Raw genomic sequence first — 16,647 nt, 5'->3', positions numbered from 1 at the left:
CTCAACTTTCTACCACTAAAGGTCTGGGGGAGTGGGGGTGGTAAAAAAAAGAAAGAGATTGAGAAGAGTCAAAGAAAAGAGAAAAAAGCGAGAAAGGAAAACACAGCAGCCTCAATCAGGCTAGGAATAACATTTATAAAAAAATTTTCCCCTAGCTGAGGTTAAGTCCTATCTATAAAAGTACAGGGGGAAAGGATGATGTTACAAAAAAGAGAAGAGAAGGGAAGAGAAGAGAAGAGAAGAGAAGAGAAGAGAAGAGAAGAGAAGAGAAGAGAAGAGAAGAAAAGGAAAAAAAACAAAACAGAACGAAGGAAGGAAGGAGGGAAGGAAGGAAAGAAGGAAAGAAGGAAGGAAGGAAAGACTTAACAAAGCCTTTGATATTTTTTCTCTAGGTTAGAGATGCATTAAATGTTCTAAGTCTAACCTGGGCAATTAATTCATAGTAGTGAAACAAACAAAAAACCCTCATTAATATGGCTGTCTTATAGTTTTAAGTATTAAATGACATTTTAAATTGGCCTAAAATGAAACAATACATTGACTGCACACTCAAAAAAGACAGACTGGCAGAGACACTAGGTTATACATTTCCGGGCAATTTTCAAGTACATTTTAGTTCTACCATTTCAACAGGAACGATTTAAATAAAGAGGAAAAGCAGGATCTAAAAATCATGCATTTTATAAAAAACATACTAAATAATACCAAACAGATTCTGGAGTTCTAATGTTTTCTATTATTACTGATGATTCATACTGTATGTATTACTATATCGAGTATAAAAAGTAAGTGTTCAAATTTTGGGGGTGCTGGAACTATTCATGTTTGTGATGGTGGTTACATGATTTTATAGATTTGTCAAAACTCATAGAACGGTACACCAAAAAGACTGACTAATGTTGTAATTTAAAAATAAATAAAAATTGCAGCTGATATATCTGAAAAGATTTCCATGTAAACGAGATAACAGAAGGTTTCTGCTTTCCTTATCACCCCGCCTACTTTTCTACATGGTTCTCAGTGCTTAGCCTGGTGTCCTCTAGCATCCCATGGTGTGGGCTGCCTGGAAAGCCCATCCCCTACCTCTCAGCTCAAAGTGGTGCAGGATGGAAGGCCACCAAATGTCTAACAAAAGGGAGACTCCCATAAGCATCATTTTGGCCCCAAGCTTCCACTCTTCCATTGCTATTTCTGATTTTGACCAGTTTGTTTCTGGAAATATGAAATACCCACATCACATGATCACAAGCAATCAAGGGCAACCCGGGACCTTTCCACAAGCAGAACACATCATGCTGTGGCTTTTTTTTACTCCCAAGTTTGAGAAACTGTGGCAAGATAGGGTTATTTATTCCTAATTTATCTGAGTACCCAAGCAGTGCCCTTTTAGAAGAGAAATCCAGTGGCTATATACAAGAGAAAAAAAGGAGCTCCCAGAGAAGCCCATTACCATAAAATTATTGATTTCATCCTAAAACTTCAATGAGTATTTATGAATGAGAAGTACACCCTAAAAGCATCTGAATCGTTAAATCCAAACTGGTGGCAATTTTAAGACCAACAGATTGAAGTGTTGTTCCCTAATCCCAGATATTATTATCTACTTGCCTGTCAAGCTACATCCTGATGACCACCACATTTTAAGGACTTTCTGTTAGCTGACCCCTCTAATTCTCTCAGATTATAGCTTAAACATTCATAGATTATCAACAAATGATGTTGCACCAAAAGGAATGAGATGAAACATATCAGTGAATTAAATCCTGTCAAAGTATATCCAGTAGAGGCTATTATTGCTAATAATAGTTAAAATGTTTGGTTACTCACTATACCAGCCACAGAGATTTTAAGTAATTAGCCCAAGATCACACAGCAACCAAGCAGTAAAGGCAGGGTTCAAACCCTGGCAACAACACTACTGCTGTACAATACATGCTCCCTGCCCTCAATGAGCCGAGTAAAGTTCTGGCAGGTCTGTGTACTATACTGGCTTATTCAATATCTGCTGAAGCCTTCCCAGTACAAAACACTGAACAGGAGGTGACGGGGCATGGAGAAAAGACAAACCAGGAGCTACTCTCAAAAAGTTTTAAAATGTAAAAATTTAAGTGTTAGGAGAGAGGGATGAATAATTACTGCAGTGAAACTATTCTGTATGATGGTGTAATGGAAGCTACATGACATTAGTTAATCGACTTTAACAAATGCACCACACCAACGCAAAACATTCCTAGTAGAGAAAACTGTAAGGGTGAGGAGAGGTTTATATAGGAACTCTGTACTTTCTGCTCGATTTTTCTGTAAACCTAAAACTTCTCTAAAATATAGCCTATTAATTAAAATAATAATTTAAAAATACCAAAAAAAAAAAATCAAGTTTTATTAGGTAATTCCCAAAAGGACACAAGACTACATGGAGAAAAAGAGACTGAGGACATAATCGCATTTGAGAGTAATTTAAACATGCATTGATATTAGGGAAAATACTTGTTTTATGCAGGAATAACATTTTAACAAAGGCAAAGAGCCCTTCTATTTAGCTAAGGCATATGTTATGGGTGGGACAGTATAGTGGTAGCATATGAAATTAGAAAGTCAGACTGGGGTCAGATTTTGGGAGATATCTAAATATTAAGCAAAGGACATTGAACTTTATAAGTAGCTGGGAATCAGTGAAGGTTCTAGAGTAGGGGTATGGCATAAGCAGAAAAATAGAAAAATTAATTCTGCAAGAGCAAGTTCTATGAATGAGAAGAGCAGAGACCAAAGGCAAGGTGATTAGATAGGCTGCTTTAATTGTATAGGCATGAGGTAGTGAGGTTTTAAATAGCACAATGCAGTAGCATGGCCTAAAGGGACACATGAGTGAATAATTACAGAGGAAAATCTATCAGGACCTCAAAACTGGTTTGTACATGGGAAGCATGAGGGAGGGGTCAAAGGTGACAGTGTGGTTTCAAGCCTCGGTGACCACACGAAAGCCGATATACTCAGCCAAAATAAGAATACAGAGGTTACCAGGATTCAGGGACACGAGTTTAGAACTCAAGAGAGCCAGGGCTCTTAGGAGTATCAGGTTATTCATCATTAATTGGTTTAAAAATGTAAAATTTATTTTAAAAATAATAAAATCTAACTCTAATACAGCCCAAACCATCCTATTAATGGAAAGGAAACAATTTACCCCAAGAAAAGAATCAAGAAAAGAGACATGACACATGCATATTGTTTCTCATGTTAACGCATACAACCAACATTAGTTTCCAAGGTTAAAGAAATCAAAATAAATTCTCTCGAAATTATCTTTTCTATTTTCTGGCTTAAGTAAAGGCATTCAGAAGGAACGTACAGAAACTTTTTTTGATCCATCCTTTCTTAATATGTGCAAACTTCCTCACATTTGGGATTTATGCAACATCTTGAACTATTTTTCAGAGTCCAGCAAATTAAAAATTACTTTTGCCAAACAATTTTCCCTAATATGAGAACGTATGTGTATTTTCAAGAAAACACAATTCTTTGTTAGAATTCATAACATTTTACTCATCCACATGATTTGTCCTACTAACAATGGCTGACATTTGCTAAGCTCTTACAACGTGTGCAGCTTTTAGAATGGTGCAGGCATTGCCTCACTTAATCCTCCCAGAAATCCTGTGAAATTGGTCTAGTTATTATCTTGGTAAACAGAGGAAGAAAATGAGATTGTGAGAAGTTAATCTGCCCACACTTGGTGTTGCCAGAACTCAACCCAAAATTTCAGATCTCAAAGCCTGTGGGTGCTCCTAGCCAACAATCTAGAAAATGAAATCTATTTTATCTGACAGTCCTTTCCATCCAACTGTTGCATGCCAGGAAATGGGATGTGGTCAAGAAAAAAGATGTTGAACAACTAAAGACACAAGAAACCAAAAACTCACAACCTTGTGTCTATATGGTGTGAACTGCACAAAACTGAGTCATCTTACTCCCAACCAGGAGGCCAACAGATATCACCATTAACATCCATGTATTGGGACAGTTTAAAAACAAATCACAAGGCCAAGAAGTAACCAAAAGTTCAAGAGGAAAAAAAAGTAACTCTTACGTATCTATAGACCCACAGCACTTACCCCTAAAACCTCAAAGAATTTTTTTTAAGCAAAGGGAAACCAAGCCCTTCTTTCTGAAAGAAAGTGAACAGGAAACTTCCCCTCCATTATTAATCTATCAGTTTTGGTTTTGTATTGCATCACCATTAGCATAATCATTTTAGCTTTCTATCACTTTACGGTAGTCCCCAAAAACTATCAGATCTGATAAAAGATCCCCAAGACACACATTTATTATTAGTTTCTTAATTTTTCAAATCAGGTTAATAAGAAATATCAGATCAAAAAAAATTCATAGGCCAAAAATTAACAAAACACTTCAGACTGAGAAGTTGGTATTTGCAAGTCACTAGAAGAAATTTTATAGGATAAAATGTCTGAAACATTGGAATATCTAGATTAACTTTTATTATTTACAACCCACAACATGTAGCTTAGAAATCTATACCAGAAACAGATTATTAAGGCATTTTACTTACAGTATTAGCATATTACCGGATTTGCAGATTTTTAAGTAAACAATGATACTTAATATGAGTGAACACTTTATATGTGAAAGACACGTTAGATTCCAAAAATAATCACTTACTAACTATCATAATTAAACATTCGGAAAACTAAACGTCTTCGTTTTTGTCATTTATTCTTAATAAATAACACTAAAGCTTAAAATCTAACTATGGCACATGAAACACATACTGTGGTTCCTAAGTAAGAGAAGGGAATGCTTTATATGTTAATATAGGTTCTTAACCATTACAAAAATCAAATTTGCCTTGTCTTATTGCCTGTATAAGATTTAGAAGTTTTTCATTTGTGTTATTTTAAATTTTAGTGTTAAGAGGCAAATGCTTACTTAAAATGCTGTTTAAGGTTTTTGAACCATTTTGGTTGTGTGTATGTGTGCATTTAAACAAAACTCTATATGAATGTCATTCTAGGAATAGATACTCAGCTGAGAAAAGTAAGAAAACAGATCTGTAAGGACATGCAGTGGAATGTGCATGGTTTGGCGGGAAGACTCATAATCAGAACAAATTGCAGCACATAATGGCTGGAAAAGTTAATTAAGTTAACCTAGCACAGTACCACAACAAAACATTTTTGTTTATTTGAATCATTAAATTGTGGACAGGAGAGAAAATGCATATATTACATCCATTTGGTTCTTAGTGCTAAACTCATTTTTAATTGTTCATTTATAATTCCCTGAATTTCAGAGCTTTGTAAAGGAAGCATAAGAAGCCCCTGGAAACAGTAGCGACCAGTACTACCTGCTATAAGATCCAAATTATTTTAATTTCCTTTTGGTAAATAGCCTCAGTGTAGGTATCCAAGCACTTATAAAATGTTTGTAGAAAAAAGAGAAAGAAAGGGAGACAGAGACAGAATGGACAGATATACAAATGACCATGGCAATGGCAGCCACCAGCCAGCACACACAGTGAGTCAACCTTTGAGTCATTACCCATGAGCTCTAAAACCCAAATGAGGAATAGGACCAAAACCCAGAGACAAGCTGTTTAACCACTTTTAAGTGCAGAGGAAAGCATGCTTGCAGAACGAAGAAGAGACTAGGCCCGTCCACTCCCTGAGCATGATCCTGGAGCTGGAAAGAGACTATGAACTACTTAGATGAAACAGAGGACTGTTAAAAGGTCATTACAATTATTATCATTGCTTATGCAAAGCAATCACCAAGAAAGAAATGTATCTTTCTTTGTTTTACTTTTCCCTTCATTAAATTTGTTGGCTGATTTTCTTGGACACTTCCAGTAAGGTTGCAATCATGTTTAAAAACACCACTTCTACTTTTAATTGGAAGTAAAATCCCTTTAGTAGAAACAGGAACACTGAAAAAATGGCCAGAGTACTGCAAACCTGACCAATGAGTATTTGCCCCCAAAAGAGATGGGTTTTATACCCATTTAGGAGGGCACACATTTGCTTCAAAAGCACAGGCAGATCAGGGCAGGAAGCCCATGGAATCTGGATTAGAAATCAATGCTGTGGTTATTTCAGACTATAGGACTAACTTTGTAAATCATGACTATTCCTTCTCTGGGATAATGTCCTTGACAGGCATGCTGGCTGCCACAGGGCTGCTTAGGTTACTTCTGTTCCTAGTCACCCTAAATGGGTTCATAAGGGCAACCTGTGATCAAAGAGTAGCTGAAGACCAAGGCAGCAGCACCGAACGCCTCCAGAGCATGTCTATGGAAGTGGCAGAAGAAGCAGCATGAGGAACAAACCGCTGTTTTTACTGTGCTAGAATTCACAGAAAGGACAGTGGCTCATAGAGACTCCCCATAACACTCTGTCTTCTACCAACTTACACTGGTTCTCGCCTGTCTTCACACTCACATGCTCACACACATCCACATACCTCATACCACTTACTCACACACAATTATACACACAAGCTATAAAGATTAAGCAAAAGTTGATGTTTCATGAAGCATAAAATACAGAAAGTGCTTATTCCATCAAAATTACCATTAAAATTACCAAATAACCAACACTGCATGGACTGATTCTACTTCTAAAATAATAAATTTGTCTAACTTTTACAAATTCCAGAAAAAATGAACAAGGGTCCCATGATTTTTTTAAAGAAGAAACTATGCCTTCTATAAACACACTGGAAGAATAATGCAAATATCTGGCTTAATAAAAATAAATTCCAGTCCTGACTTGAAACATCACAAATAAAGGTAGAAATACAGATATATTATCATATTTGTGTAAAGAAAAGTCATTATTTTAACACAGACATAAATATACCTCCCTAAGGATCAATTCAAAATAGGACTCATTAGCCAGCAGGTTCAATGCCAGCCCCTCCCCGCACCCAGTAAAGCAGAAATGCATACTGGTGACATCCAGGAAGGAGGAGGGCACCAGCACAGCACATACTTATCATGGACAAGAATAGGCATAGAGAGCAGGCTCCTTAGAATGTCAGCTCAGGCAGTACCACAGTCAGGACAGGAAGGCACAGTTTTACTGGATTTCTGCTGTTAAGAGTCTACAGTTCTGGGCTGAGGTTACCTTCAGGTTCTGACTCTCCAATTATATGTAAAAATAATTTAAATCAACCTAGTAATAGTTTTCTTGAATAAATAAAAGATAAGCCCACAGGGAAGGAGGAAGCAAGTTGGTTCATGCAAATCAGTGTGCCCAGATATGCAGTGTCCAGAAACAGGAGAACTGCCAGCCAGGGCATGTAGAAAAGTGGAATGCAATTCAGGAAGGCCAGGTGGCTATGAATTCTATAAACGGCAAAGGCAATAATGACCCACGAGAGTGGAAAAGCAGAGAAAGGAAGGTTACCATTGATCTATTTAGTTTGTTTTATCCAGAAGCGGCTCTGGAATTCATTTTCAATGCTCCATGCCTGAACTGAAATGCCTCTCAACACATGGCTTAAAATACCGATATAGCATATAGAAACAGTGGCGCTATGTTATCTCTGAACACAAATTAAGTAAATTAAATTATTATAAGCCAGCAGTAAAACCTGTATCTCAGATACTGGTGTTACCTTGAGGCTCAACCATTAACAACTTAAATCTTTCAAAGTAGACCACTTAAAGTTGGGGGTGGGAGAATCCTGTCACTAATTTTGACAACGCAACTTCTGTACCTTCTCTAATAACTAATAACTATTTGGACTAGTATAGACTTTCCATGTGAAATGCGAAGTATTCTGAACTCCTGCCAGACTAATCAAGACGATTTCCAAAACGCCAAAACTGCAACTTTCTGTAATAAATAAGCAATCACATTTACATCTCAAATTAGAAAATTTGGAAGAAAACATAACACCTTCAGTACCAAAATAGAGATTACGAACTCCTGCCCAAACTGTACCACCAACCCCCACTCTCTAACCCCATTTTGCTTTAGCCTCTCATAGAATAAACACTGGTCCAGGTGCAAAAGATCAATTAACAAGGAATGCAGAGAATATAAAAATGACTGTGGGCTTGGATGCTGGTAATCCCTGTGGCTGCTCACCATTGGAAGTGGTACTGGAGGCCACGGCTTTCTCGCTGACATCTGCTCGAGTGGAGCATTTCACTACAGAATTTTCAACTTTTTTCTTCTCAGTGGTCGTGGAGCTGTGGGACTGGGCCTCCATGATGCCTTCTCATTACTTCAACTCTCTGCTACCAGGAACACCTAAATAAAACAACAGCGCCATCAACTTCAAATAAGAGTGGGGAAAAAATGTCACTCAAAAGCCCACTTCTGTCACCTGAGGAGGTGCCTACAGCTTTAGTGAATTCAAAATGTGGAAGAGCCTTTGCTACATATTTTATTGCAAAAATGCCTCAAGTTCTATTAACAAGTCAGTCAAATGTGTAAAAGGAGAACAGAGGGCAAGGTCCATAATGTGGGACCTTTCCCAAATTCCTACTGGGCATTTGTTATTGAATGGTCTAAACATCTCAATTTTTAGCTGTTTATAGTGTGAAACCCAAGTGTCACTCATAATACTCTTTTAAGCCACATCTACAAACGTCTCTTCAGGTGGCCGACTTTATAGGAAGTGGCACTAGGATAACTTTCCAAACAGGGGAAGGTTTTTAATTAGATGTTTTAAAAAGCATGCAACAATTTCTCAAATCCAAACCCTACTCAAAGTTCTGAATCAGAAAATAATTTAGGCCAAATAGCCAGTGATTTTTGCTCCTCCTCTCTAAGATATCTGAATGGCAATATGCAGCTTAATCCTAATTCCATTCAGGTAAACCATACTCTTTAAGGTTTCTTAAAATGAGACCATTTCAATTCATTTGAGTTATATCTTGTTAAACCAAACAAAAGTAATAGAATAACACACTCTCGACCCCGCAGAGAAAGTCAAAAGACTGCCAACAGCAAAGACTGGAACCACTTAAGAAATATTAAAACTCAGCTAAAGGCAAGTTCAGTTACTTAGTCTTTCACTGGCTTCATTCATGTGATAATAGCCCTAACTCATCATTCATCAATTTTCACTCAATTTGGTTCACGTTCTTTTTTTGCAATCATGGTCTATGCTTACAAAGAATACAAGAAAAGATGACGAGTACCCTCGCTCTAGAATGTTTTCTTCAAGCTATCTAGATTGCAACACTTCAGTAGAGTTATCCGCTTCTTTTCTACATTTAGCAGGCAATGACACCATGTTCAATCAAAACAGCAATCAGTGAAGTAAAATAAGCAACTGCTTACCTGACTGAAAGAATTAAAATACCAGATGAAATATTTTTGGTCATCCTTAACTCAACTTTGCAAGGGGAACTGCAAATTCTTTTTTTACTGTGCAAGAAATCTGGAATTCAAGTAACTAGAAATGCTTAAGACCCAGAGGCTGAGTGGCACTGAAGGACCAGCTTTTCCACTAATTCCCTTTTCTTTTCCTAGATCATTCATTGTAAAATGCACAAGTTATTTAAGAACAGCTTTTCTGGAACAAAAAAGAAAATAAGCACAAAGCTAAATTTACATATCAATTGTTAAGATCCACTTCAAATTCAGAAATAGCCCTCAAAGACCCCTAACAAAGTGACAGTGAAGGAGTTCAGAACTTCCTTTCAGAGGGCAGCCATCGTGCACAAGTCCAGAGGGCAAGGCCTTGTTACCGGCTACCTGAATGGAGTTGTTTAGTTCCTCAGTTTTCAAGCACACAGTGGGACTTAACTTTGGGGGAGAAGGTGCAGTTCTCTTTAAGAAAATGTTAAAAGTTATGGATCCTCTCCCCAGAAAAATACCCTTAAACACTAGAGTGTACATTTAATTTCAGAAAGAACATGGGCCCTCCAAGCTTTTCCATGAATCCAGATAAAGAACCCTTGAGGGAGAAATTTTCAACAGCCCCTTCTAACTCTAACAATCTTGGAATGATTCTTTTTTTTTTTTTAATGCTCCCCAAAGCTGATTAAAATGTCAGTTTTTATAGTATGCCACAGAATAATTCATCCCCATCCACAGCACTATTTATGAGTGGTACAAGAGCCACCTGAATCGGTCTGCCACAGAGCTTGTGAAACATTCAGATTGCCTGGTCCAATACTTGATGTCTTGGAGGGTGGCACCAGGGAACCTTGTATTGTAACCAGCACTAGTGATTATCAGGCTCACCAAAGCTTGCAGACAACTGCTCTATACATTTTTGTTCACTACTCTAAACCCAGTAAAGTAGGTACCCATTTAAGTCTTGGCTGACTAGATGAACTAACGAATGGACTATACACCCCAACTGAATCCCAACAGCCTGCATGAGCCTAGCCTAGTACCCATCACAATGATGAACTCTTTGGAATCTTTGCTAAAAAGGCCATCTCCTCTCCAGACAGTAAGCTTCAAGAGGACAAGCTCTTGGCTATCTTCCCAACACCTCGTACCCCTAAGAATGTGTACCGAGTAAAGAAAGGATCTAGTGATGATGACTCCATGACCCAGATGCTTATACAGTGTCTTCAATCTTAAATCGTCACTGGTTTAGCTACATATCTTTTATATCTAGTGTTTCTTTGAAAACTGGCAAATTACATAAAAACTAAAAACTTTAAAAGGAATATTAATCAAAACACCCCATCCTCAATCATTTTGGATAAAGACACATTTACTATAATTGTTTCCCTCAAAACACATAGTTTTATTGGTTGAATTTGAATGGAGTTTTACTAAGTTAAAACTGCACACGGAGACAAGCCAATAGACCAGAAAAACCCATGAGGAGCTGGGATTCCTGGTAAGGAATCAGTCTTTTCCTTAGTAGATAGAACTAATTAACAGTAATAAGGAGACAAGTCACCAAAGTTCCTTGACAAACTTGGTTTTTGTAAAGTTACTGGTTTTTTCCCCAAGCAAAGGACTTCATTTTAACAAAGCAATAAACTCTCCAAATACTCAACACCACAGAGAGAGGCTCACGGGAGAACAGGTAAAGCCCCAGGCACTGACTAAAATCGCACTAATTAAAGGTGGCAGAGAATACTAATTCCTACCCCCCTTGTTTGAAATAGATTTTTAAAAAATTAGGCCCTTGGTCACTCAAGAGTCTGCCTCTGTCTTCTATTTTGACAACTTAATTTTGGATCTCATTAGTAAGTAACTAATTATTTAAAAGTGTAGCTTGTACTTGGAAGAGGGCTATGAAAATGGCAACTTGCCAAGGCATCATATCAGCTTATTTTACTGATAAAAATACAACTTTGTCCCTGTCCATTACAAAAGAGAAAGTTTTAACATGCTCACACCTCATCAACACTATGCACTAAGAATTAGTGAGCAGAAGAGTCCACTTCTACCTGTGATGGTGGTTTTTTCATAGATTAAGCGAAGTTGAGAAATTTGGTCCTGAGTTGATACTCAAAAGCCTGAGGTATAGAAGTGACCAGTAAAAATTCCTGGTGAAATCCTAAAACATACAAAATTGGGGCAGTAGCTCACAGTACTACTTTGAAAACTTGGAATTTCCTAAACAGTAAAGTACAACTTATTTATGTCAAGGAAAACGTTTTGGTTTTGCTTCAAGATTTTTCTTGGAGGAAAATATCAGTTTTTTAGATATGAATAAAATGAGAACTTTCCCCTGACCATGTTTCCTTTTCTTACAATTCCACACTGTTCTCCTTCAACCCCTTTCTCCACTGCAACATACGTGCAAAATTTGCTGGCATGTCCCTTGACTTTTTATGCTTATGAAAAAAAAAAAACTGTAGCTGATGTTTGAGTCCCAGATGCTTGAGTATATTAAAGAAAATACTGCAACCAGGAAAAACTGCGCTAATAGTGTATGCCTGCTAAAGCCTAGTCTCCTAGGTAAATAGAAGGGTAAAGATTCCTTCCTAAAAGCAGTCCTGGCTTGTCCCCCACTCAACCATTCCTGAACCTTTTGTAATTTCCCGGAAGCCTAAACCCAAGGCACAATGAATTCCAGACCCTATTATTAACCTAATCCCTCTCCTATTAACAACCTGCCTGCAGGTGGGTCTTTTCTGTCTAAATTATAAATCTAAACTTGCTTCAAACTCCTGCAAAGAAGGCATCTAAAGCTTCCTGGAGCCACTGACCAGGTGAGGATTTAGTGCGCGGCCAATTTTAGAGTGTCAGCAAAAGGGGCAACACTGACCAAATTCGAAATTCTTGTGGGGACCTATATTGGAAGCATTTTAACACAAAAAGCCTCAGGTGGCCCTCTTTTTAGAGTAGCCACTAGGGCTGCAATAAAAATATCCCCAAACAGAAACTTTTATCTTTGTAAAACCGAATTAATTGGAATTATGGTTTTTCTTAGGCTGTGGGGCTAGGTAGTTCTCTGACAGCGCTGGCCTTCTGCGCTTCCACGCCGGGCTCCCTGCAGTGCTGTCCCTCAGACGGTGCCAGGGACCGCCGCTTCTTTACGCCCTAAACACTTCCCTGCCCCCGCGGCCGGACCTCCGGGTCTCGGCGTCGCAGTCCCAGCTGCGAGTCCAGGGCATTCTCTCTGGAAGCGCCGCGCCGCCGCGTCCCTGCTCCTTTCTCGGCAGCGGTCAGGTCCGGTCGGCAGCTCAGGTCCACACCCGGGGGTGGCTCCTCTAAAATGACGGGATGTCAGGGCCGCGGGGACGCTCCCAGCCCCGTTTCCATCTTTGCTCCTGCAGCGGTCTTCCCGAAAATACAAAACCGGGCAGAACAATCCGAACCCCGCAGAGGTTCTGCTGCGGAAGAAGCGCCCCTATCACTTTCATCATGCTGATTACCTGCTCCACGGGAATATTCTAATTAGAGCCCGGCAGCATTTCCAACAGTTGTCAGTGGCAGCCCTGCTTTCATATGTACGCAGCCGTTTTACCAGCTGAATCCAGAGGTACAACTTTCCAGGTACTTTGCAATGCAACACCCTGTGTGTCGCACTACAATAAAACACTGGGAATGCCATGTCTTCAGGATACCAAGCGGGTGTGCTTCATTCACAAAACTTGTAACTCATCGTCCATTAACCTGGACCCCCTAATACCGTTTCTTCATTAGCAGCCCTAAATAGATTCAGGTGTTGAGAATGGGTAAGGTTCATACACATCTTGTCATCTTTCAGGGAGGGAGGCCCTCAGTGGAGTTCCAAAGTTTCACCTTAACCGTGAGACTTTACGTAGTAGAGAGTATGAAAAATCACAATTCTAGAAATGTGCAAAAATCAGTCTTTCACCTTGCAGGTCTCTGAGGTGAAACTTAGGATCTAAATGGATTTCTTTAACCTGCTCTGCTTAAAATTTTTAAGAGAAAATAGTACTAAAACCAACATTTAAAATGTTTGAACTGTACTAAACAATTTTTTAACCTAAGGTGAAATGAAATAGTAATTATAAACCGATAATGCGTCTTTTGTGAACAGACTACTTAATTTATTTCTCTCATCCAGTTGGTTTATTTTTAAGTTGCCTGAACTTGGGCAATGATTCTGATTTTTTTTCTTAATGTATTTAAAGATTTAAAACAACTGAATTAAAAGCTTGATTAATGATAACCTAATCAGTTTCTGATAGATTAAAACAGCAACTGCCAATGAGAGATCAGAAAGAGAAGGCATTCCAGCAGAGCTTTTAACAGTTAGAGATTAGGCCTTAAGTGAGAAATTATTCTGTGCAGTTTAGGGAACTATTGCTCAAGTGGAATAAGGCTTTCCTCCAAAGAAATTACATTCACTTAAACCTGCCTGTATGTTTATGAACTGAATGGTCTCCCTAATGCGTTAATATTTTAAAAATCTAAAAGGCACCAGCCTATGTAAGGATTTCTGAGGGGCCTCCTCTGTATCACTTAGGAGAGACATTTCTCTCATACTTTATTTCTAGATTACCTGCTACTTCAAGATGCCACTCTTGGAGCAACCATTTTGGTAAAATTCCTATTAGTTATACCTTCCTGTAGCATTAAAACTCAATTACTAAAGAAAATGAATCCTTTAAAAAAAGAAATTTTTAAAAAATCAAAAGGCACAAACCTAATGTTAACTTTTTAAATTTTCATCAATTCTGAAAGTGAGAAATAGACTGCATTTCAATGAGCAAAATTTAGGGAATTTAAAACATTTAGTGGACTTCACATAATAACGCATTATAGCAAACCTCTCATAGGTTTTTGAATGTGGTTGATGTTTTCTTGTGCTCAAAATGTTTCTGAACTTAAAATCAATTAGACATGCGTAGTCTGTGACATACCAACAGTTCCCAAGATTTCTAAGACTTCCTCCCCTTTCCCTATCAGTACTTTTCTGCAAGAAAAAAAAACTCAATTTCCTAAGTTCTTAGTGAAATCTTCATGAATTTTTAACTATAATATTGTTAATTGTACAATTATTTTACCTTTACATATGATTTACATATGAGCGATGGGGATTTTGCTGATGGTTTTAAGATCAGTGATAGTTTTGTTTTTTTATTATTATTATTTAGGGTATTTTTTTCCATAATCAGGAAAACCTAAAGCCTTACTTGCAGATAAGAAAGCCACAATCTGTTCAAGGTGCCAAAGTAGTTCCCCAAATTTGCTGCCTATTGTTTTCAATCTTTCCTTCATTTCTGAAGCTCCTGGTCTCAGATAAGCAGTATTCATGACATCTCCAAATGAAATTACTCCAAGGGGAAATAAATGCCTGGCTAAAGATTAAGTGAATTTGGTTTTAGTAAATTAACTACATCAAAATTTTTAAGAAACCCGTATATTGAACTTGAACCACTAAAAAGCTTATTTGACATATCATTCCTATTATAGTTAAAATCACAAATGACATTTTGTGTGCCAGTTTTACTTTTCTGCTATATGTATTCAAAAAATATCAGCTACTCTGACTTTCTCTGCTGCCAGTAGTACTTTATGAGAAACATTTGAGGGGATTATGAGGTCTCTATTTAATAACTGTTACTATAAAACACCTGTCTAGTATACTTCAGTGAGTGAGGCTTTGCAAGTGCCATTCATGAATGAACAATAATGTGAAGCAAGCTAGCATTCCCCCCACCCCCGTTTCTGTGGGTTTGCTGAGACAAAATCCTCAGAGATCGCTGAGTCAGTTATCAATCTATAGATCAGCTAAGTTCATGAAAACTATATTTTCCTTAAACCCACAAAGTCAAAAAACATGATCAAAGGTGTCCCTTGTCTTGTTTCACTGAGATTTATAGGAATTAAAAATTTTCACACATTTTCAGAAGAAAAAAAAACTAACTTTAGAAATTATTCTTATAGAACTTACATAACTTTTGGTTCCCAGGATCACATGTGTCTTTACAATTCAGCTTAAGGGCGAAAAGTACATATGTTCTATGAATAATTACTTTTAAACCATCACAAATATTAGACCAATGCCTGCTAGTTGTTAAAATCAGCTAAAGATATCCCAAAGATACTTAATGTACTATTTTGTGAAGTACTGTTTATCACATTTTATCCTCCCAATTTTAAACTTGTGATTCTTGAATCTTAGTTGTAGTTTAAAAAGCAAATTTTTCAAAATGTAAGGATTTTTAATTAAGGTTTATTCAGTAAAAATTATTTCTGGTCCACTAAGTCTATAATTTTGCTTATTCACAGACAGAATTATTCAGCTATCTTATTTTTCACTCCTCCTCCACAATCCTGTACAAAACTGCCAATGCAAACTATACCAAATTGCACACCCTCCCAATGAAACGCTTTGGTATGCAATTTCATCTGAACAGCCAGCCACAGCTCAAACAGCAGATGTTGTCCACACTCATGGTCACTCCATTCAGGTTCCCATACATCTTAGTTCATTTAGGCTTCATTCTTAAGTTGCTGGCTGAGGTTTCTCTACACAGAGATAACTTTCTTGAGACTTTTTAAAAACATCACAAAATAAAATTAATAACAGCGTTAACTGCCTTATTCCTTCATTACTGCAATTTTAGAGTTATCGTTCATCTAAATTGTAGGTTTTCCATCTCTTTTTGTAAAAACCAAGAGTTTATCATGTAAAGCACTCAGGAATATTGTTAGGTGTTTTATGCAATCTTCAAAAAAAAAAGTCAGAGTAGCTATCGCTAAAAATTTCCACATGAAAATGAGCAAATAAGATGTCACATTCCATTCTAAAGGTGCAGAATCAATAGACAGAAATTTAAATAAAATTACACTTATCTCCCATTATTTAATTTTGTGGCAAAAAAGTCACTCAAATATACAATCAAGTGCTTATGTTTAAAACATACTCCTGTGTCACACACATGGCACACGCATGTGCACACAGAGTCACTCCCACTCCTCTCCAAAAAAAAAGTAAAGAACTACTAGCTGTTTCAAGCCAGCAATCAATCCAATTTACTGCAGGTACAATTTATATGTACACTGCATGCCACAACAAAACCACAGTGTGATGCCAACAGGGCCCTTAAGAAAGTTTTCCCCTAAATCTCTGGAAAGGAGCTTTAAAAGAAAGCAAGGATTACAGTCAGCCAGAAGGTAGGGAGGGAACTCACCTCAAACTCAGCCAAGCGGAAATCAGAGCAGTAATTCTACAAGTCGACAGAGTACACTTTCAAAGCTATAATAGTGTGAAGAA

The 16,647-nt window shown here is 37.6% G+C and overlaps 1 protein-coding gene across 3 annotated transcripts in view; it reads right to left on the bottom strand.

Annotated features, from left to right (window-relative positions):
- GLI3 (GLI family zinc finger 3) overlaps positions 1-16,647 on the bottom strand; it is a 268,706-nt gene that overhangs the window by 246,037 nt on the left and 6,022 nt on the right. For 2 of the 3 annotated variants that reach the window (XM_039849280.1, XM_039849281.1), the window contains exon 2: positions 8,112-8,276. In XM_039849280.1, the coding sequence (XP_039705214.1) occupies positions 8,112-8,235 (124 nt within the window). In that variant the 5' untranslated portion in view covers positions 8,236-8,276. Of the gene's footprint in view, positions 1-8,111; positions 8,277-16,647 lie in introns of those variants that run through there. The other variant, XM_039849282.1, reaches the window with a different exon arrangement.

The sequence above is a fragment of the Pteropus medius genome, unplaced genomic scaffold, assembly GCF_902729225.1.
Source record: "Pteropus medius unplaced genomic scaffold, Ma_sr-lr_union100, whole genome shotgun sequence".
Taxonomy (NCBI): domain Eukaryota; kingdom Metazoa; phylum Chordata; class Mammalia; order Chiroptera; family Pteropodidae; genus Pteropus; species Pteropus medius.
The sequence above is the reverse complement of the archived record's forward strand: the minus strand, read 5'-3'. Positions and strand labels throughout refer to the sequence as shown.